The sequence below is a fragment of the Saccopteryx leptura genome, chromosome 10 (genome assembly GCF_036850995.1).
Source record: "Saccopteryx leptura isolate mSacLep1 chromosome 10, mSacLep1_pri_phased_curated, whole genome shotgun sequence".
Lineage (NCBI taxonomy): Eukaryota > Metazoa > Chordata > Mammalia > Chiroptera > Emballonuridae > Saccopteryx > Saccopteryx leptura.
This window is the reverse complement of record NC_089512.1, coordinates 43,132,458-43,154,939: the sequence shown is the minus strand read 5'-3', so window position 1 is coordinate 43,154,939 and position 22,482 is coordinate 43,132,458. Positions and strand designations below refer to the sequence as shown.

General features: G+C 41.6%; 2 protein-coding genes and 1 non-coding gene across 3 annotated transcripts in view; 2 read left to right on the top strand and 1 right to left on the bottom strand.

The window, feature by feature from the left end:
* Positions 1 to 1,138: 1,138 nt before the first annotated feature.
* MRPS22 (mitochondrial ribosomal protein S22) lies at positions 1,139 to 17,885 on the top strand. The gene is made up of 8 exons (XM_066350431.1): positions 1,139 to 1,322; positions 7,459 to 7,622; positions 8,616 to 8,780; positions 10,375 to 10,518; positions 10,811 to 10,894; positions 12,186 to 12,331; positions 16,118 to 16,226; positions 17,364 to 17,885. Exons 1-8 carry the CDS (start codon positions 1,148 to 1,150, stop codon positions 17,457 to 17,459), a joined length of 1,083 nt encoding a protein of 360 aa, XP_066206528.1. The 5' UTR covers positions 1,139 to 1,147; the 3' UTR covers positions 17,460 to 17,885.
* On the top strand, positions 12,636 to 12,711 carry TRNAV-AAC (transfer RNA valine (anticodon AAC)). Its single transcript has one exon. It is a non-coding gene; the product is annotated as a tRNA-Val (tRNA).
* A 109-nt stretch (positions 17,886 to 17,994) lies between the features above and the next one.
* COPB2 (COPI coat complex subunit beta 2) overlaps positions 17,995 to 22,482 on the bottom strand; it is a 37,116-nt gene continuing 32,628 nt past the window's right edge. Inside the window, exons 17-22 of the mRNA XM_066350430.1 lie at positions 21,261 to 21,475; positions 19,613 to 19,705; positions 19,343 to 19,523; positions 19,091 to 19,159; positions 18,882 to 18,950; positions 17,995 to 18,352 (exon numbers count right to left, since the gene is read on the bottom strand). Of these exons, the coding sequence (XP_066206527.1) occupies positions 18,257 to 18,352; positions 18,882 to 18,950; positions 19,091 to 19,159; positions 19,343 to 19,523; positions 19,613 to 19,705; positions 21,261 to 21,475 (723 nt within the window). The 3' untranslated portion in view covers positions 17,995 to 18,256. The remainder of the gene's footprint in view (positions 18,353 to 18,881; positions 18,951 to 19,090; positions 19,160 to 19,342; positions 19,524 to 19,612; positions 19,706 to 21,260; positions 21,476 to 22,482) is intronic.

Below are 22,482 nucleotides of genomic sequence, written 5' to 3'. Positions count from 1 at the left end.
ATTTTGAAATATCCCCTTATTTCTGTGAGCAGTATAGATTCCTTCCTTCTGCATAAGGTGTCCACTCATTATCCAATCAGTTCTACTCAGGGGATGTTAATAGGAAAACAGCCACTGAAGGCTACCCTCTCATCAGTGGCTTTGAGAAAGTAGGTGATTGATCCTTAGAGAAAGGGAATGGATGGGAGACACCTGGCATGCATTCCACTAGCCTGTTTTCATGGAGATGTGACAGGAAAGCACAGAGGAGCAGCCATGCCTGAATGTGTTGGGAAGCACAGAGCAGCAGCCATGCCTGAATGCGGCCCCAAGCCTAGGGCTCTCTTCTTTCCCACCTACAGGGAATGAATTCATAAACAGAGCTCTAACTGGGTAGTGGGAAAAAGGTAAGATTAGAATGTAAGTCTACCCATCTCACCAATTCCGGTGTCTACTTAACACCCTTCTTTAGCCAAGCCTTAGGATAAGTTCTCAGCTCAGGCACCAACCTACAGTTCAGGGGAGAATAAGACCTGCACATCTTGGATAGCTAGAACGAAAATAACAGTATCCTTTAATCATTCTTCTTGTCATTTACTTGACATGTTTGCTGTGAGCATAAATGTACCAGGCTGGGTGATGTTATAATCAAATGTAGTGAGTCGTTGTCTTCATGGCATGAGAAAAATACAGATAAATGAGCAAAATAATCACAAATTGAGAAAAGGGTTATGAAGGAAAGGAGTAGGGGTCTGAGAGACAGAATAAAGTGTATGAGTTGATGGGAGATGATGGTGCTGGTGGCAATCAGGGCTTGGCCTCAGGAGTTATATTTGGGGGCACGGGGGTCCCTGAGAAGTTTGAATGGAGAAGTTGAATAGGCAGCTGGATATAAACCTGGGGCTGGGAGAAAACTTTTGGGTAGGTAATGAAAATTAGTTATTTACAGCATGGCAACGAAGGGAAGGCCCACAATAAAGGGCACAAAGGGCTCTATGCAACGGACACTTTTACATGTGAACACGCGGTTTACAGAAACAATCTATAAAAGGCCCAGAGCTGCGCGATTCCGTCTCCCTCCTGAAGACTACATTTCCCAGAGTGCCGTGGGAACCGCGCGAGACCGGGAGACGCTCCCAGCAGCCTCGAGCGCAAGCGGCCCCGGGTAATGATGGCAACCCTCAGAACACCTGTGTCGGTGTGGAGCCTCCTTGCAAGTTCTCGAGGCACGGAACGGATCTCTTTCCGGATGAAAGTTCGGCCCCAGCGCGGCGCTCTGCTCCAGCCGCTGCTCCGGCCCTGCAAGGCGGGAATACCATGCCGTCAGCTCGGTTCCGAGGCCGGTAAGTGACCTGCCTGAGGTCCGCTGGGGCATTCTGGGAGACTTAGTTCCCACCTCCATCTCCTGCCTTGCACCGCCCCTCTCCCCGCCACCACCTCCCGCTCCACCGCCTCCCTCTCTTCACCTTCACCTCCCCACCTGCACCACCCACTTCCCACCTCCACCTGCACCTCTCTCTCCCCAACATTCTCCCTCCCCCTCTCCCCCTTCACCTCTTTCTCCCCGTCCCCATCCCCAACCCGGCTTCTCCGTCAGTCCCCTCTCTTCTGTACCTGCAGAGTCTGTCATTCCCGCGTTTGTTAATTTGTATACCAGCTTAACCAACAGTGCCCGAGCTCTGCTCTTTGCAAAGCACCGTGTTAGGTTTAGGGGATGCGGCAAACTAACACTGACACGGGTCCCCCCACTCCCACCCAAGGCGTTCCTGGCTTAGTAGGGAAGTAGCAGTGCATTGTGACCCGGACTAGGATAGGAGAACGCACCTGAGACAGGAATTCAGACTAGGTTGGAAGGGCGAGGAGTGGTTTCTAGAAAAGTTTGGTTCCCAGAATGATTATGACCAAAGCTGAGACTTGGTTAACCATGCTAGGGAGAAAATAAGAAGCATGCCAAATAGAGGGAACAACATAAGCAAAGGTCCAAAAAATGAGACTGAACACAGGTAATTTGGGAACCCATTTTGGAGGTAGGATTAAGAAGGGTTGGGTATGAGTTTGGACTACGTTTAATCGGAGAAATCATTGTTGTCTCTCAAGTGTCTAGCTTGGGCAGTTAAGTGGAGAGTAGTTCTGTTTATACCAAGACAGAAGATTAATTGTAGAAGCAGTTTTTAAGGGGGGAGGCAGAGGAGAGGAGGTGGGGTAGAAAAGGCAGTAGATGAGGTGAAGAGCTGGGAAAAGAGGCAGAATTCAATGATGTTTTGGACACATTAAATTTGAGATTCAAGTGGAGGTGAATCTCAAGTATGCATACCTGGGCACTTAATGGTAACTGAAGCTGGGGGTAAAGGGTCAGATTGAGGAGAGAATAGTGCTGAGCACCAGTTGTGTGCCTGCTACTTTAAGGGAGTCTGGGTGCCAGAGATGAGTACAAGAAAGGGTTCTGGTCTTGTGATCACGTCATGTGTTGACAGACAGTGAGATAAGCAGACCACCTTAACTTTTTTTCTAAATGATGATGAGGGTCATTGGTGAGTTTTAAGCATGGAAATAACCTTTATTATTTTAAAAAATTAAAGTGTTTTCCCTTTTTATTGAGATATAATTGACATACAATAGCATGTAAGTTTAAGTTGTATAGCATAATTATTTGGCTTACTTATATCGTGAAATTGTTACCACAATAAGTTCAGTTAACATTCATCTTCTCATGTAGATAAAAAAAAAACGAAAAAAAAAGAATTTTGAATTTGTTGTCTTTAACAGTTTTAATATATACCACACAGCAATGCTAACAATAGTCATCATGTTGTACATTACATCCCTAGTACTTATAACTGGAAATTTGTACCTTTACCACCTATATCCAGTCCTTCTCCCTGTCCCCCGTTCCCCACCTCTGGTAATCACAGATCTGTTCTCTTTTTTTGAGTTTAGGTTTTTTGTTGTTTTCAGATTACACATATAAATGAGAGCATACAAAATTTGTTTCTCTCTGACTTGTTTCACTTAGCATAGTGCTTTCACTATCCATCCATGTTGTTGCAAATAGCAGGACACCTCCTTTTTTTATGACTGAATATTTCATTGTGCACGTGTGTACACACCACATCTTTATTCATTCATCTGTTGATAGACACTTAGGTTGTTTTCATGTCTGGCTGTTGTAAATAATACTGCTGTGAACATGAGGGTGTAGTTCAACATATATATATATATATATTCCCGGGAGTGGAGTTACTGGATCATATGGTAGTTCTATTTTTGGAAGAACCTCCTTACTGTTTTCCATAGTGGCTGCACCAATTTACAATTCCAGCGACAGTGCGTAAGGGTTCCCTTTTCTCCACATCCTTGCAAGCATTTGTTAATAATAGCTTGTCTTTTTGATGCTAAGCATTATAACAGATGTGAAGTGATATCTCATTGTAGTTTTGCTTTGCATGTCTCTGCTGATTAGTGATGTTGAGCATCTTTTCATGCACCTGTTGGTCATTTATATCTTCTTTGGAAAAATATTCAGGTGTTTGCTAATATTTTTTCTCATTTTGTAGGTTGACTTTTTATCTTTTTGTTTCTTTTGCTCTGCAGAAGCCATTTAGTTTTATTTTATCTCATTTATTTTTCATTTTGTTGCTTGTGCTTTAGGTGTCGTATTAAAAAATCATTGCCAAGACTAATGTCAAGGAGCTTTTCTCCTACATTTTCTTCTAGTTTTATGGTTTCTGATCTTTCATTTAAGTCCTTAATCCATTTTGAATTAATATCTTTGTGTGATGTAAGATGAGGGTCTAGTTTCACTCTTTTACATATAATATCCATTGTTCCCAGCATCAGTTATTGAAGAGACTATATTTCTTCCATTGCATATTCTTAGTTCTCTTGTAAAATATTAGTTGACCATATATGCTTGGATTTATTTCTGGTCTCACAATTGTAGTCCATTGGTTTATGAGTCTGTTTGCTAGTAACATACTGTTTTGATTACATCTTTATATATAGTATTACTTAAAATTAGGAAGTGTGATGCCTCCCACTTTGTTCTTTCTTAATATTGTTTTGGCTATTCAGGGTTTCATATAAATTTTAAGATTGTTTTTTCTATTTCTGTAAAAAAATGCAATTGGAATATTGATAGGGATTGCATTGAAATCTATAAATGGCTTTGGGTAGTTTGAACATTGTAAGATATTAATTCTTCCAATCCATAAACATGAGATACCTTTTCATTTATATGAGTCAGTGTTTTGTAGTTTTTCAGCAGAAATCTTTTACCTCCTTACTATTTTATTGTTTTTGATGTTATAAACAAGATAACTTTTAAATTTCTATTTCAGAAAATTTGTTAGTGTATAGAAATATTACTAATTTTTTAATTTTTTTGTATTCTGCAACCTAACTGAATTTGTTGATTAGATGTAACATTTTTGGTGTATTTTCTATATATGTAGGATTTTTTTTAAATTCATAAAATCATGTCACCTGCAAATAGAGACAATTTTTGCTACTTCCTTTCCAGTTCTAATGCCTTTTCTTCTTTATTCCCCCTTGCCTAATTGCTCTGGCTAGGACTTCTGGTGCTGTCAAGTAGTGATAATAAATCTTGTTCCTGGTCTTAGAGGACAAGGTTTTCAACCACCTGCCATTAAGTATGTCAGCTATGGATTTGTCATATATGGCCTTTAGTATATTGAGATGTGTTCCTTCTCTGCCTAATTTGTTAAAAGAGTTTTTATTATGAATGGATGTTGGAGTTTGTCAAATCCTTTTTTTGCATTTATTGAAGGGATCATGAGATTTTTTTTTCTTTCATTATGTTAATGTAATGCATCACATTGATTATGTTGAACTATCCTTGCATCAAGGATAAATCCCACTTGATCATGGTGAATAATCTTTTTAATGTGCTACTGAATTTGGTTTGCTACTATTTTATAGAGAATTTTTGCCTTTGTATTCATCGGGAATATTGCCCTGTAGTTAGTTTTCTGTTAATGTCCTTTTCTGACTTTGGTATCAGGTTAAAGCTGGCCTCATGAAATAAGTTGGCAAAGGTTCCTTCCTCTCCGATTTTGGGAAGAATTTTGAAAGGATTGACATTACTTCTGTAAATGTTTAGTAAAGTTACCTGTGAAGCAATCTGGTCCTGGACTTTTCTCCGTTGGGAGGTTTTTGTTACTGTTGCAATCTCCTTCCTAGTAATTAGTCTGTTCTGATTTTGTTTCTTCCTGATTTAGTCTTTTTAATTAAAACAGATTATTTTTTCCAGTATAGTTTACATTCAGTATTATTTTGTATTGGTTTCAGGTGTTGTGGTTGTGAAGTACAGGGTAGGAAATAGAGTCAGTGGTATTGTAATAATGATGCATGGTGCTAGGTAGGTACTAGAAATATTGGGAGAACACCTTATAAAGTATCTGATCATCTTCCTGATTTAGTCTTGGTAGGTTGTATGTTTCTAAGAATTTTTCCATTTCTTTTAGGTTGTCCAGTTTATTGGCATATAGTTGTTGATGTGATTCTTTTTATTTCTGTGGTATCAGTTGTAATGTCTCATTTTTTCATTTGTAATTTTGTTGATTTTGGTTCTTTTTTCCTTGCTTAGTATAGCTAAAGATTTGTAAAGTTTTATCTTTCCAAAGACCTCTGTTTTGTTCATCTTTTCTATTGCTTGGATTACATTTTTAAGAGATTCCTCTGGTTCTGTGGAGAATGGCTTAGATTGGAGTCAGAATGGAGGCAGGGAAAACTGGGTGGGAGGCTAAGGCGAGAGATGAGGATGGCTTTGACGAGGGTAGTGGCCGTGGGAAATGGAGGATTAATGAAAGTTCATGAGATGACAGTATGTTCTGTGGCAGTGTCCTTTTTGTAAAATGGGAATAATCAGTATTTACGGGGTTGTTAGGAGGATTAAATGTCCTAAGTGTGTCAAGTACTTAGCTCGGTAAGGCCTGGCCCATAGTAAGTGTCTAACAAATACCAGCTGTTGTTACTGTTACTTCTGCTGTTGGCTGGCATGGGGGATAAAGGTCAGGAATGGCTATACGTACTGTGTCTGGCTCCCAGGACCTATTGTGTGGTGGTAGGTAGGGAATTACGTATAAGGCGCACCCTTTTTTAAAAAATTTGAGGTCTAAAAACTGGGTGCATCTTATACAGTGATTATAGATTTTTTTACTTGCATTTCCCACTTTTTCGCGCTTGTTTTTGCACTCATTGTTGAAGACAGTGATTCGTCATCAGACACAGATGAGGACAAGCTAATGGATGGGAGTTTTGACAGTGATGAGGAGTTGTATGAATGTTATGATGAATAAAACTTGAGTTCAATAACTTTATGTAATACTTTTTTTTTCTTCAAATTTTGGGCCCCAAAATTAAGGTGCATCTTATACATGGGGAAATACAGTAGTAGGAAAAGCACGTTTAAGACAGGAGAAAGTTGATGGGGTCTGCTTTAGTAATATTAAAGTGCATGTGTGATGTCTGTTGGGTATTTGAATGAAAGATGATACTGGCTAGATTCAGATTTAAGAAGTAGCATATAGAAGTAATTTAAGTTATAGGAAGCTAGGAAATCATCCACTGAGAATGTGAGAAGGGAGAAAAGAAGGACGTGGTTCAGGATTCTCAGGGCCACCGTTTACAGGACTAGAAGAGGAAGAGGCGGCTGGGAGGAATGGGTTTTCCCTACTGGAAGTGGAAGTGGAGGCTAGGCAGAGGGGCAGGCAAACTGTGGGGGGCAGAACTGAGAGCCGTCTCCTCTCCTGTCCAAGGCTCATCCGTGCAGTCACATGATCTCTTCAGTATCGTGACCGGTGATTCAGGCCTCTCTTTCCTAGCTGCAACCCTTTAGCTGAAATATTTCTTCCCTTTTTTTCTCTGCCTATTTAGACCCCTGGGAAACCATCTTTGACCGCTCATGCCATGCTCTATCTACGCGCTCCTGGGCTGTGTTTCATTTCTTCCTCGGCAGTCACACAACTCCCTCTGCCTCCCTGGTCTGTAGCGCTGTACTGAGAAGCACCAAGATGATTGGAATCGATCTTGGCTCTAGAATCAGATAAACCTTGGATTAAATCCTGGCTCTGTAACTTAATAAGTAGGTCTTTAGCCAGGCTCCAGTATCCTCATGATAAAATTGCGCTATTAGTGCCATTTAGTGGGTTACTGAAAGCATTCCTGAAAATGTAGGCATTGCCTGGCCCATAGAAGGCAACTCTGTAAATGAAAGCAACTGTTACTATTAACATTACTACCTTCTTCTTGTTGCTTCCTCCACTAGATTGAGTGCCTCTTTGTCAGAAACTGTATCATCATTGTGAATATTCAGTAAATTTTAAAAGAATCAATAAATGAATCTCATAGGTATTAGATTAGCATTGTGTGTATTGAGGTAGACAGTGTGCTAATCATTTTTATTTTTAACTTTTCTATTTGGCTTTTTCCATTTCTTATGTGCTAAAATCATTTTAACAGGATCTGGTAGCTCAGAGATCAAGAAACCTACGTTTATGGATGAAGAAATCCAAAGCATACTCATCAAGATGACAGGCTTGAATCTGGCCAAGATTTTTAAGCCAGCTATACAAGAACTGAAACCACCAACCTATAAGCTGATGACTCAGGCACAGTTGGAAGAGGTATGTGAATGCAGGAATATTGGTAGAATACCTTTCATTAAAGGGTTAAAAAAGATTTCCAGAGGCCCCTCCAGATCTTGCTAGTTGCTGTCCCTCGGGCATTAGTGAGGGAGTTGCAGGCGCAGAGCCGCGAAGGGAATATATGAGCAGGCAGGCAGGCAGGCAGGCAGGCAGGCTGGGGGTCAGGGCGCGCGGCCAAGATTAGGCCGACTGGGCCGAGGGTCAGGGCAGGTCTGGGGTCCAAGCAGAGCCTCCCGCTTCCTTGCTGGAGAAACAATTGTCGTGAGCTGCTTGGAGGCCGGAACTTGGGTGAGATTATGAGAGCCTTCTGAACAGCGTCCTGCTCCAGCACCAGGGTTTTCCTGGAGTCATGGGTATTATTTTGTGGAAAAGGCTTCAAAGCAGGAATTTGTGAAGCATTACTGCTCTTCTTTCTAATCCAAAAGTAATTTATAATCATAGCAGAAATTCAGATATGCAATGTTATATCTCATGAAGAGTAAAAGTCCCCCTTTCACCTCTCAGGTGACCATTGTTACAGTGTGGTATGGAGCAGTGTGGTCAGTGGTTAAGAACATGGACTCCGGAGTTTAGTTGCCTAGGTTCAAATCCCAGTGCTGCAGTTTACTTAACATTTGCATGCCTCTGTTTTCTCGCCCATAGAACGAGGTAACAATAACACCATATGGTACTTGTAGGCCAAATACATTGAGTATTTGAACAGTATCTGGTACAGAGCAAGCGAAATCCTTTCCTCTTCTTCAGGCAGCTGTTGTGGCCCGGCTCTGCCTCGGCATTCCTGTGCCGTGGTGACAGTGGTTGAGCCCGGAGCTGTGCCGTCGGCCACACCAGGGCCCGGGAGCCCACTCACTGGTTCATGGCTATGGCTTTGCTTTGTAGTCCTTCACATTTCTGATTAGTGTCTGCTTTTGTCAGATAATCCTTTGGTCTGTAACCATGTGACTTTCCTTAAGGAGTATTTTATTTCATTAGGCTACAAGACAGGCAATTGAGGCAGCTAAAGTACAATTAAAAATGCCACCAGTTCTGGAAGAACGCACACCAATAAATGATGTGTTAGCTGAAGATAAGATTTTGGAAGGAACAGAAACAGCCAAATATGTGTTTACTGATATATCGTATAGCATACCACACAGGGTGAGTATATGTCTAATCGCGAAATGATCTTTGTTTGAAATGCTACGTGGACATGGGACTGAGGGACTAGGGTCAGTATCTCTCTTTCTGCCCAGGTTAGGCTGCCTGCTTCAACTGAGGCTTTCTGAGGGTAGAGTGTTTCTTTCCTGTGACTACTTGATGGTGCCAGAATCTCAGGCTGCCCACAGGATTTCCGTTTTTCAGAATTTGCAGTAAGACTGGCATATTTCCCCAGATAATGTTCAGCCAGCGCCACTTCTGCTGTAGTCTTTACTCTATCCTCTTCCCTCGATTGCCAGTTCCTGAAGAACTCTGGCACTTAGAAATATGTCTGTGTTTGAGCCTTTTCAAGTACAGAGTACAGAGAGTAATTTACAGTTCAGCCCACAAAATGCAGTAGAATATTACATAATGCTGGGGTTGGGAAAAGGGCCACCACACATTAACTTTTTTTTTTATCATACACAATTATGGTTAGAAAACATGATTTCAGCACTGTTCGTGTCTGTACATGAGCCACCCATATATCTCTGATGTATATACATCAGTTTCATTTTAATTATAATTTTTGCTTTGGGTGCTTTGCAGTGCTGTGAAGGCTGGTTTGTGGGAGCATTCTGTAACTTGAAAGGGAGAAAAAAACTTGGAATTCAAATTACCAAAATAATTTTGAGGAACAGTTGTATTTTGTGACATCTGCTCCCCCCCCCCTTCTTTTCAGTGCAGTTAAATCTTTGATGAAAGTTTTAATTATCCTTAAAACACATTCAGAGACTCTTTACCTCTGAAACGTTGAGTCAGTACCACCTGGTTAACTTAATCATATATGTATCAATTATCTGCTATATGCAAAGCTCTGTGCAAGTCACTCTGGGTGTTGCAAAGAATTATAATCCAGAGTTTCTGCCCTTCTCCAATTCTATAACAATATGAACATATCTAAGAGGTGGTAGGAATCTTGTGCCTGAGAGAGCTGTCAGAGAGAGTGGGTGCCTTTCAGAGAAGGAAGTGATCCCATGGCCTGGGTTTGGGAGTTCGAAGAGTGGGGAGACCAGCGGCAGGTGGACCAGCCAGTTTACCAGTTGGCTCGTGCCAGTGTGAGGATCACAGAGGTGTGGAATTCAGATTCCACGTTCTTTGGTTTGTTCCTTTCATCCCCAGGACTTGAAACATAGATCAAGTAGTAACATCTGTGGAGATGAAACTTTGGTATGGGGAAATGAAACAATTTGAAAAGGTTTTATAGCCCTTCTTTCTTCTGAAATGCATATAGATGAATCTCAGATCAGCTTTTTTCAGTTGCACCATTTTATGTATTGAACCCACTTTAGGACCAGAGTTGGCATTTAGTAAATACTTTCTTTTTAGATTTCTGATTGTCAGAGGCCCAGCAGTGATTAGTGAAGGAAGTATCAGATCTTAGCCAAGTCTTTGAGGTTTAGAATTACCATTGAAATCATGCACAGTTGCATTTGTGCTTCCCACTTGTGCTTTATATTGTTGATTGCAAATTATTCTTACAGTGGTCTTTAGTGGGACTGGAACTAAAAATAAATCCTCATAAACTCATCCTTGATTATATTTTCTATTTCAGGAGCGTTTTATTGTTGTCAGAGAACCAAGTGGCACTTTACGCAAAGCCTCTTGGGAAGAACGGGACCGGATGATACAAGTTTATTTCCCAAAAGAAGGTCGGAGAACTTTAACACCAGTAATTTTCAAGGAAGAAAATCTTAAGGTAAGGTGACTTGGTTTCATAGTCGGTGGTGATGGTTTCTTTGTTGAAACAGTTGGCTCTGGTGCTGCTGGCAGTCTTGCTTTGGTAAACACAGACATTTGTAATAATAACTAGGGTTATTTGTCTTGTAGCTGGGATTTGAATCCAGGTTTAACAAAGCCTGTGTTGTTCCTGCACACCTCTGGATGGGCGCAGATGTGGCCTGTACATGGTGGGCGAGCCTGTCATGCCATCAGGATAGGTGTTGACCTTTCATGTTCTCATCTAACTCAGCTCTGCTGTGTGGTTTTAGACCATGTACAGCCAGGACCGGCATGTTGATGTCCTCAATCTCTGCGTTGCCCAGTTTGAGCCGGATTCTGCCGAATATATCAAAGTGAGTGTATTTTCTAGTTCCTGCAATGTGGTTGTGAGTAAGATTTTTTAACCGAGCATAATGAGCTAAATGATAAGCTTTGATACAGAGGGAAGAGACGGGAAATACCTGAATACCTGTCAAGGACCTGATGTTTACCAGATCGATATTTTATCCTGACAACCACCCTTGAGTTAGGATAAGGGAATTTAATCTTGAAGCATTTAGCTTGCTCAAAGTTGCACAGCTAGGGAGTGGTAAGAGCTAGCACCCAAACTGATGACAAAGCCTGTTCTTCCAGTTTACCGTTCAGGGACAAAGTCACTTACTAAAAATTTACCAAAATATCTTGTGTTTGACTTACATTTCAATTTAATATGTAATCATGAAGTACCTTCTCTGTGTAAGACAGTTCTGTAGAGAGTATAGTAGGATAGGGTGTGCTGTGTCAAAGCTTGTAGTCCAGAAATGATGTGGGGAAGGGTGCTACGAAAGTATACAGATCATTGTCTCCCAAGATCTAAGATGTTCGATGCTCAGAGATTACCAAGTGCTCTCAGAAAAGGCTTTGTAGGGATCTTCAAGAGGGTTCTAAAAGGGCAGGGAACATTGTTGTGGGTGGAGTTGGATGAGGAGAGGTGTTACAGTATGAACAGGCTGGAAACAACAGTATATGCTTGAGAATTGGCCAGTCATCTGTGTGCTCATATATGTAGTGTATGTGTAAGGAGTGCTTCAGGATTTAACTAGAGGTTGGTGCAGCCCTATCACAGGTGTGAGGCTGTGGAATCTGGACTTCAATCAGCAGGGTTTTGAAAGCCTTTGAACACAGGAGTGCCTTCATCATAGTCTTCACTTAGGAAGGTCAATGTGGGAGAACTGAAGGAATGTTAATAAGATGGAAAGGAGTAGTTGATGGGATAAAACATTTGATAAGATGGGGGAAAAGAGGAGGAGTGAACGAATATTCTTGATTTCTTTTTTCCCCTAGTGACCAAGAAGTAGAGATCCATTGTTTCCCTTGGTCTATATATATGTAATAGGCGCATCATAAACAGTGCTGGGCTGCTGAAAAGTAATTGATCTGGCCATAAATGTTCAGCGGACTTGTTCCAGGCTGCCATTCACATCTGCAGTGGAGGGTTGGTCAGGTCAGGCCTACTGGTTAACGCTAGTGGAGGCAGGTGTAAGTAGCCCTGGTTTTACTGATAACTTTCTTAGGCCTTACTCATGCTAGCTAGTAAACGTATAGCCAGTAATGCCCCTCCTTTTTATTTTCGTGTTTCTGAAAAATTGAATCTTATGTGACTAGATTCATCATCAGACCTATGAAGATATAGATAAACATGGAAAGTACGACCTTCTGCGTTCAACAAGACATTTTGGAGGAATGGCTTGGTATTTTGTAAATAAGAAAAACATTGATGGTTTACTAATTGACCAGATTCAGAGAGATTTGTAAGTATCATCTTAATTAGTAAGAAGAATTCTTTTTACAGTAAATCTGTCTTTAAGCTGTTTTCCCAGTGGTGGTGCGCCGTCATCCAGTGCTAGCTTTCATTTACCTCAGTCTGTGGATTTGTTCTTCCAGCATAACCCAGTTTTCGGTGTTGTGTTGTGTAAACAGAGCTAGATTATTTGAAAAAGTAAGTGGCTTTGGAGGTGTTCTGTATACTCTGGGTATTGACTTATCCCTGGTATGGCCAGTGCTCCGGGTGTCAGTGAGCTTTCCTGAGACTCAGGTATTAAGAAACATAAACGTGCCCTGGCTGGTTGGCTCAGCGGTAGAGCGTCGGCCTAACGTGCGGAGGACCCGGGTTCGATTCCCGGCCAGGGCACACAGGAGAAGCGCCCATTTGCTTCTCCATCCCTCCGCCGCGCTTTCCTCTCTGTCTCTCTCATCCCCTCCCGCAGCCAAGGCTCCATTGGAGCAAAAAATGGCCCGGGCGCTGGGGATGGCTCCTTGGCCTCTGCCTCAGGCGCTAGAGTGGCTCTGGTCACAACATGGCGACGCCCAGGATGGGCAGAGCATCGCCCCATGGTGGGCGTGCCGGGTGGATCCCGGTTGGGCGCATGCGGGAGTCTGACTGTCTCTCCCTGTTTCTAGCTTCAGAAAAATGGAAAAAAAAAAAAAGAAACATAAACGTGACATGGGGGGGGGCATGTGTGTGTGCTTGTTTGCTAGCAGGACTACTTCTAGCGCTTCTTGGGAAATGCCGTCATTTAATTTATGAAAATAGTCTTGCTTTGCTATCCCTTGCTTTTGCAAGATTTTTAAGGCATTGAAAAAGTTAACATTTTTCAAAGTTGAATAAAACAAGAGCATCTATTGTATTTTAGTGTGCAAACTGGTGTGCACCCAGCCTTTTAGCTGAACTAATAGTTTCTTTTACAACTTGTGATAAAACTGGAGAAAATTGTTTTTGGGTATCTTTCTATTGATTGGTTAGAAAGACCAGAATGACAAGGAAAAGAAACCAGCATAGCTGTAATAAGAAAGTCAACTCTCCACTAAAAGCTCTTGCTGAACTCAATGGTCTGAACCTGTAGTTCAGTTATTGCTGCCCTCAGACTAAGGTATTCGGACTCAGAGTATCCGCCATGTAATCCGAACCATTCTTACAGAGGTAAGGTAGTTGTGACCTGAAGGTGCCACAGGCACGTCTACGGAATTCAGCCCACGTGTGGAAACAGCATTCCTCGTGGTAGGTGGTTTCCAGCCAGCCGACCTCCGCAGGTGTAGTGCAATCCAGTGCAGGGGACAGGAACACACAGACCTTCATTCGGTGTAGGCAGGGGGCTGGCTGGTGTCATGAGGAAGCTCAAAAGCAATTGTCTTTAGGTGCATTAGCACTGACAGCACCTGTGAATGAAAGTTTTCAAGTTTCTGAAATCATCCTGAAGTCATTTTACTATAAACAATATAACATTTCTTATAAGAAATTAGAGCAACACAGAAATGTATGACTTTGTAATACTCATCATCCCTTTACATCTGAAGCAGTTTATTTGCATAGAAGGAAGGAGTTCTGTGTACTAAGTTGCCTTTCCCAGGGAACTCTGAACTGGACAGTGTGCTGCACATCCCAGGTTAGCCAGTAGAGGGTGCACATCCTCACTGAATGGAGCCCAGGCAAACATTTCAGGCTCAAGTCCCACTGTTGGTTTTGTTTTTATTTTGTTTTGTTGTTTTTGTTTTTTTTTTACAGAAACAAGAGAGAGAGTCAGAGAGAAGGGATAGATAGGGCCAGACAGGAATGGAGATAGATGAGAAGAATCAATCATCAATTTTTTGTTGCTACACCATAGTTGTTCATTGATTGCTTTCTCATATGTGTCTTGACCACGGGCCTTCAGCAGACCGAGTAACTCCTTGCTCGAGCCAGCAACCTTGGGTCCAAGCTGGTGAGCTTTGCTCAAACCAGATGAGCCTGCGCTCAAGCTGGCGACCTCGGGGTCTCGAACCTGGGTCCTCCGCATCCCAGTCCGATGCTCCATCCACTGTACTGCCCCCTGGTCAGGCCCACTCTTGGTTTTGAATTGAGATCTTTTTTTTTTTTTTTTTTCATTTTTCCGAAGCTGGAAACAGGGAGGCAGTCAGACAGACTCCCGCATGCACCCAACCGGGATCCACCCGGCATGCCCACCAGGGGGCGATGCTCTGCCCATCTGGGGCGTTGCTCTGCTGCAACCAGAGCCATTCTAGCACCTGAGGCAGAGGCCACAGAGCCATCCCCAGCGCCCGAGCCATCTTTGCTCCAATGGAGCCTTGGCTGCGGGAGGGGAAGAGAGAGACAGAGAGGAAGGAGAGGGGGAGGGGTGGAGAAGCAAATGGGCACCTCTCCTGTGTGCCCTGGCCGGGAATCGAACCCGGGACTCCTGCATGCCGGGCCGACGCTCTACCGCTGAGCCAACCGGCCAGGGCCGAGATTCTTTTTAAAAATTTTGAACAATTAAATTATTTTTAATTTCAAATATTAATTTGAAATTATAATTAATATTAATTATATTGGGTGTGAGGCTAAACTGTTCTTTGAGGCACAGGCATTAAATTGTAATGAAGCCTTAAATGTGATTTCAATAGAAACCTAGTTAAACTCTTCATGGGGCCACTTGCTGAAGCCTTAAAGGGAATTTTATCTTTTGAGATGTTTCGTTGTCATGTTTTTTGGATTTTGTTAGATTATGACGAGCACAATAGATTTATAATTAACATTTTTTAATTTTTTTCCCCTGGGAAGTTTTACTGAGCATGTCTGGTTTCTCAGTTTCCCCAAGGGATGGCCCTTAGGATAAGCCCAGAGCATTTCTCTTCACCTATGCCAAGTCACCTCCCACTGTCCCCCAGCTCAGGTAACAGGAAAGCAGGGAAGGTCAAAAGTGATAGCTGGGGGAGCACTGAGCTGGGGTGTCCTCACTCCACCCCAGCCAGAAGCCAGCCCGCAGCAGAACCTGAAAAGCACAAGCATATTGAAGAGTTACTTTAAAATGCCCTCAGCCTTGAGGTGGCTAGTAAACAGGGAAATTTTAATGTTGATAAAAATGGTTTATAGCTTTTTTAAAACTTGAATCGTATTCTTGTTCTGGCTTCATCACAAGTCATTGTGTGACTCTGAAGTTAGGCTGCTGAAGTAGAACCTGGCTTTCCTTCATCGGATGTGCGTAATTCCAATTTGCTTCACTAAGATGCTAGTTTTTTAAACCAATGGGTTGAATGCACATGTTCCTGCGAGTCTTTTCCGTGGACTCTGGGCAGGCCTCTCGTAGAGGCATTTATCCACCAGTTCAGAGTTTCAATGAAAATTGTTGGATGTCACCCTCATACTTAAAGGCAGTGGCTTTGAGTATTTCTGACTACCAGCCCCTGGCTTATGTGGGATGAAGGTCTAGTCCTGCCCTCTGAGTTGGATTTCATCATTATCTGCTGGTGAAGTGGGCTGGCCTAGAAGTCATCTGTCTTTAGGAATGCCGTTTATATGAGGAATGATGCAGCTTCCAAAATATAGCCACTCTTAGAATGTATGTATTCACTGTATCAATGAGTGCTGCCTGTAGATGTCTGCCCTACCTCCCACAGAGTTGGCATGAAGCCTAAATCAGCTCATTTCCTGAAAATGCCTGTGAAAATATAAAACTGAGGGAAAGCTTTAAAGGTGCTTTAGCTTTAAGCTGGCATACTTTTCTGTAGGACGGAGCCAGTGGAGAGAACAGTGAGCCCTTTTAACAGGGACCCTTTCCCTCTAGAGTCGATGATGCCACCGGTTTGGTGCAGCTGTATCACATCCTCCATCCAGACGGCCAGTCGGCTCGGGAGGCCAAGGAGCAGGCTGCTGAGGGATTACATTTAATCAAGGTAAAGGGACTTTTTCCACAGTGGCTGTTGTAGGATAATTAAGTTGGAAAGAATTCTGAGGTAGGTAATATTTAATCGTCACCATATTCTTCAGCCTGGACACTAGACACAGACTGGACGGGGGTGAGAGAGGCAGCTGGTGTCCGTGAAGTTCAGATAGCAGGACAGCTGCCCCCTGTTCTTTGGAGTACTGTCCTCTGAGCTGATCAAGGCACCAGCAGGCATGGTAAAAGCTAGGTCCTAGCGCACGTCCCCAGTACAGCTTCTGGTCCTTCAGTGTGGTCACATTCTTGTTCAGGTGCCCAGAGGGGGAGATGGTAGTGCTTGTGGATTACCAGGCCTTAGTGGCAATATTGTTTTGAACTGCAGACCTCTCAAACCATGGGGTTACACATATTACTCTTTGATATGGTTTTTTCAGGAAGGGAAGGGGAGATCATTGTATAATTTTCATCTTTTCTAATGTTCAGAATAGACATGGTTTTGTGGACCTGGCTTCTACCCCAGTATTCACTTATGCTTTCGCAAAGCAGGTATCAAGTTTACTAAGAGTAAAACGACCAGTGATGAACATTCCAGGAGGAGCAGAAACTGTAGGGCTAATAACGGATTTTCTGTGATAAGGCAGATAAAGCAGAATTTGGAGAAAACATTCTTTAAAGTGAAAAGTAGTTTGCTAATGCTATTCCAGATTTCTCTTAAACATAATGGTTTTCATTTTGATCTAGAAGAAGGTGCAAGTCAGGTTTTCTTAATTTTTTTGAAAGATGACAGCCATTCTCGGATACTCCCAGTGTTTAGAATTAGTGTTGTTTGAACTGTGATAGATGCAGACAGTTCCTGGGTTACAAACAAAATAGGTAGAACGGGTACATTTACCTATTAAATGCAACCTGGATGTTTGTCTTAACAGAGTATTTATTTTTACCTTTCTGTGCATATAAGTACTTCTGGTTCATAACCTGGGGACTGCCTGTACTGTTTTTCTGTCCCTGTAGTATGCTTATTGCTTTATGAGCAGAAAAAAAATTACTGTGAAACTTGGGAGGCTTTTTAAACTGGTATGCTGCTACTGCAGAAGCATCAATGATGTCTTAAAACTTCATAAATAGTTTTTGTTCTATTGCTTTTAAACAGGTTTTTGCGAAAACTGAAGCACAGAAGGGAGCATATATAGAATTAACACTGCAAGCTTATCAAGAAACATTCATTACCCATTCTGCAGCTTCCTGAAAATATTTTTCAAATAAATTTTATTTTAATAAATACTAACTAGTTTCTTTTAATATTGATTGAGTTGTTTAAAATTGTCAAAATTAAAAGGTACTGATTTGGAATTCCAAATAGTGCCCCTAATAGCAATACAAAGAAAACTTGCTCCCCACTCACCTTCTTGGACTACAGGGGATAACTGAGAATATCTGAGTGCCTGGAGATTCATTTCTCTAATCAGGTAAGTGCAGTATAAGAAAAAACAGTGCCGTGCCTTTCTCTGTTACAGCTTAAGGTGCTCAGAAGATTCTGGGTTTCAGTGGACAGTCAGGCAGGGAACAGAAAACTAGCCTAACCAAACAAGACTGAGGGGAATAACATTGAGATGAACAAATTAAGGAATTATAGTATGGCAAGAAAAATGCGGCCGACGTGAAAATGACTTAGTGACGCAGAGGAAAAATGTGGGCTGATCTATAGGGTGAAGTGTAGTTTTGGCTCAGCTTTCTGAAACTTCGATGGTCTTCATTATGTAGAAAGCAAACTTTAACGTGTCTTCATTGATTCAAAAATTTTATGAGATGTGGTCTAATGACAGTATGCAAAAAAATCAAAGCCCATGTCCATTTCAGTTACCAGGAAACAATGACTTAGATGGTGCACATAAACTCCTAAGACAAGGAGGGCAGTGTTTACATAGTAAAATGTAAAATATAAGAAGTTTCTTCTCAAGAGTCCAAAGCACTGTGGTCAGGGTGACAATTAATAGCTGTCCATAATAATGATCTGTTTAGTCTGGTAAATGGGAAACATTATATTCAGTCATCCAAAATGTCTTCATCCAGGTTGATATCTGTTGTGTCAATATCTTCTAATTCCAAATTATCCAAATCTACTTCCAGTTCGAGTAAACTCTATAAAGAAGAGGTAGAGGGTGATAATATAGTACCGTGTTAAAGAAAAGTTACCTGATTCATAATCCAAAAAGAACCAAAACAATACAGGCATACCTTGGAGATATTGAGGGTTCAGTTCCAGACCATCACAATAAAGTGACTAGCTCAATCACATCAATTTTGTTTCCCAGTGCATATAAAAGTTATGTTTACACTGTGTAGTCTATTATTGTGTCTTACAATGTACATACCTTAAAGACTGTACTGCTAAAAAGTGCTATCATCATCTGAGCCTTCAGTAGGTTGTAATCTTTGCTGGGGGGTAGAGGGGCTTACATTCAAGTTGTAAAAAAATAAAGTAACTGAAGTGCAATACAATGAGGTGTGCCTGCAGTCTGTCAAAAAGGGCCTTTCTTCCATTTGCAAGCCCCTGCTCTGAAGCTGATTACATCACTTAAATGCAGAGCCCTGTCCACCTTGCAGAAGTTCACGGGGAGGGGGGGTGAGGCTGGAGTGCCAATAGGAAGTTTGGGGATTGAGGCCATACCCTCTCGTCTTTGATGGCTGTGTGGGATGCCACATCTGGAGTAGGAGAAGCAGGTTTTTCATCAAGTTCCTGAAAGCCCAAGTGGAGATAATATAAAGACAAAGGAATCTGTTCAGGAATTTCAATTTTTCCGTCAAAGGAAGGCTGATCAGGACTAGTAAATGGTTAACAAAGCTCAACCAGATTATCTTATGTAGCATATTGCTGACCTGTTGAACTGCAGTTCTTGAGGGCTGAAAGCCTTTTGCCTCTTCCATAATATTTCTTTCTTCATTTGGCTATCAGAGAATAGAGAAATAATGAAATATTTTGAAGTTGTAATTCATCCATGAAGTTGGCTTAAATCCCAGACATTAGCTCTTATTCTAATAATAATATATATAGTACAGTTCACAACCTTGAGTCATCTATGCACTTTCACCCTGTCGCCCCTCATGAGGCCTGGCACCCCAACCACTCACCGTAACAAGCGGGTATTGTTTAGCTGGCCACAGATCGGCATGTGTTTCTTTCACCCATTCTTCTGCGACAAAGGCTTCTTTTAATCCAGGAAAGAGGTTTTCATACTCTGTTGGGTCAGCAAGGGATTCTGCTGCTTTCTGATTGACTTTTGAGAGATTTTCTCTCCAGAGTTTCACCACCCTAATACAGATATCATGGAACCAGAGGGAGACTAAATAAGTGTGCTGTTTGTATTTGAAACATTTCTTCCTAGAATTGGAAGTCTGTACCTTGAAACCTGACTGGGTAAGTAAGTCCGGGCCAGGAAGGCAGCTTCTGGCAGTCGTCCGGTTCTGATCAAGAGCTCCAGGCAAGCATCGAGCCTGAGGATGAAAAAGGAGAGGCACAGTGACAGAATAGATGCTATAGCACTGCCACTCACACAGTAATGAAACGTGGCTTTAGTGTCGCAGAGTCAGCATTCCCTCTCCAACTCATTCTGTCACTGAGCCATTAACTTGTCATCACCGGTGTCTTCCACAATCAGTGGACTCCAGGAGTTGGGAAGGGTGAGAAAACCTTTGACCATTTTCAATCTCCCTAACTTGTTTTAACGACTCCTATGAAGAATCAAAAGGGGCTTTTCAAGACAAATTAAGGCAGCTGAGATGAGCACCTTTGAAAGGCTTCAGGAGAAATGGGAATAAAAACATCCGCTAGGGTGCGGTGGTCGGCAAACTCATTAGTCAACAGAGCCGAATATCAACAGTACAACGATTGAAATTTATTTTGAGAGCCAAATTTTTAAAACAAACTATATAGGTAGGTACATTCCTTATCAAGGTAGTGCCTGCACACGGTATTTTGTGGAAGAGCCACAATCAAGGGGCCAAAGAGCTGCATGTGGCTCACGAGCCGCAGTTTGCCGACCAGGGCACTAGGGAACTATTGAGGGCAGTGTCTCCAACACAGGCTGTGTTGGACAATCCAGTGGAGTCCGGTTGGGAAATACCCAAGTGTCTATTTTTTCTCTCTCTTAAATGTTTTCGAATCCAGAATTCTCTGGATTTTAGAAAGGTAATACAGTATATATACTATACCTAATTATCAGTGTCAAATAAAAATCACAAACATTAATATTCCACAATAACACATAAATACTAAATGGCATGTAACTATTTCAAAGTTCCAGTCCAGTTTTGAAATCAAGTTATTAAAATCTATTCTCAGAATATTTTTGGATTTTTGAATTACGGGTAAGAAAGAGTGGGCCTATTCTTACAGGTATATAAATTCATAAATATATTGTCTATAATTACATATTAAGTACATAAATATTAAAAAATACATGATAACTACATATACTGGGGGGTACACAAAGTTTTTATGATAAAATGGTTTTCGAAAGCATGCAGGGCAAGGTTAATGAATACTTTTGTTATATTTCATAACATCAGTTGAAATGACTTGGTTTTCACTAACTACACACCTAAAAATAGGACATTTTTATACTTTACAGTTGAACTTTAAAAGTAACTGGCATCTTCACCTCCCTTTATTCTTGCCATGAACAGATCAGAATTATACAATTTGGTGAAATCATTTGGCAGCATAAACATCCTCTTGCCATCATAAAATAAAATGCTTCAGCCAGTAAGTGGCACCGCTGTTGAGAGATTTCTCCCAATGGAGCCTCCCTGACTAGCTCATTTCCCTCAAACATTTAGGCCAAATGTACTACTAGCATCCTTTGCTGAAGGTGAGTACCACCAAGGTAGCACTGTGCTGACTGTCCCACTAGCAGCACCACTTGGCCAGGAATCCTTCTCTCTCGGGTTCACTCTTCACAGTCCTCCAGAAACCACCCTCAAAGTCAATGCAAAGGACGGACTTGTAATTACTATGCCCACCTCTTTTAGACCTTGGATTAATACTTACTTTCCCTGCAAGAAGTAGCTCATGAATGCCACATTATTCTTGCCATCTCGCTCTGCACCCTCTGCTAGTTTGTTCACCATATCAGCGTTTCCAGAGGCGGTGGCCAGCAGCAACAGACCCCCATAATCCTGTGCATGGTGCAGGCACTCCTGGGCCAGGCTGAACTGACATTTACTAATGGCAAGCTCAGCAAGTTGTTTCCACTTCTGTTCCGACTGTAAGAAAATTCCCTATTAAAATATCTTTGAAAATAAACATTTAAATTTACAACATCAACATTATTCTATTAATTTGAACATCACTGTGCTGTCTACAGGACACACACGTGTGTGTGTGTGTGTGTGTGTGTATCAAGCTGTGCTTAAGCTGGTTCTATCAAAATGAAATAAAATGTATAATGAGGAAATGGAAATTATTCACATATACAAAATTCTTTTAAATACAAATCAATTTTAATGATTTAGGAATCACCAACCCATTATATTTTTATTTTCTAATTACACAGTGAAAATATATATCTAATAGAAGCTTTAAGGTAATTAGATGGCCATTTTAACAAGTGATTTAATACCTTTTTTGGAAAGATTAGAAAATTGTTTCTTGTACTTAAATAACAAATATTATGTCATCGTAGCTTCTCAGAAATCAAAATGCTGCATATTAGCATGATCTGAACATAGCTAAAGTTTATTTTGCACATATGAAAATGCTAGACCTAAAACAGAACTGGGAGCCCTCAATATACAAAGCCATAAAAATATCACTTATCAAAATGTCAGAGCCCTTCTTTAAAACCAACATCTTCTAGCCTGACCAGGCTGTTCACTGGATCGAGTGTTGGACTGGGTCACAGATGACCCAGGTTCGAGACCCTGAGGTTGCCAGCTTGAGCAGGGGCTCACCAGTTTGAGTGCGGGGTCGCCAGCTTGAGTGTGGGATCACAGACATGACCCCATGGTCACTGGCTAGTGCCCAAAGGTCGCTAGCTTGAGCAAGGGGTCACTTGCTCTGCCATAGCCCCCTGGTCAAGGCACATATGAGAAAGCAAGCAATGAACAACTAAGGAGCCGCAATGAAGAACTGATGTTTCTCATCTCTCTCCCTGTCTGTCCCTCTTTGTCTTTTGCTCTGTAGTTAAAAAAAAAACCCAACATCTTCTCACTAGTTTAGGAGATTGGCAAATTTTTGCCACATCTGTACTCTTTTTAAAGAGTTTCCAGAC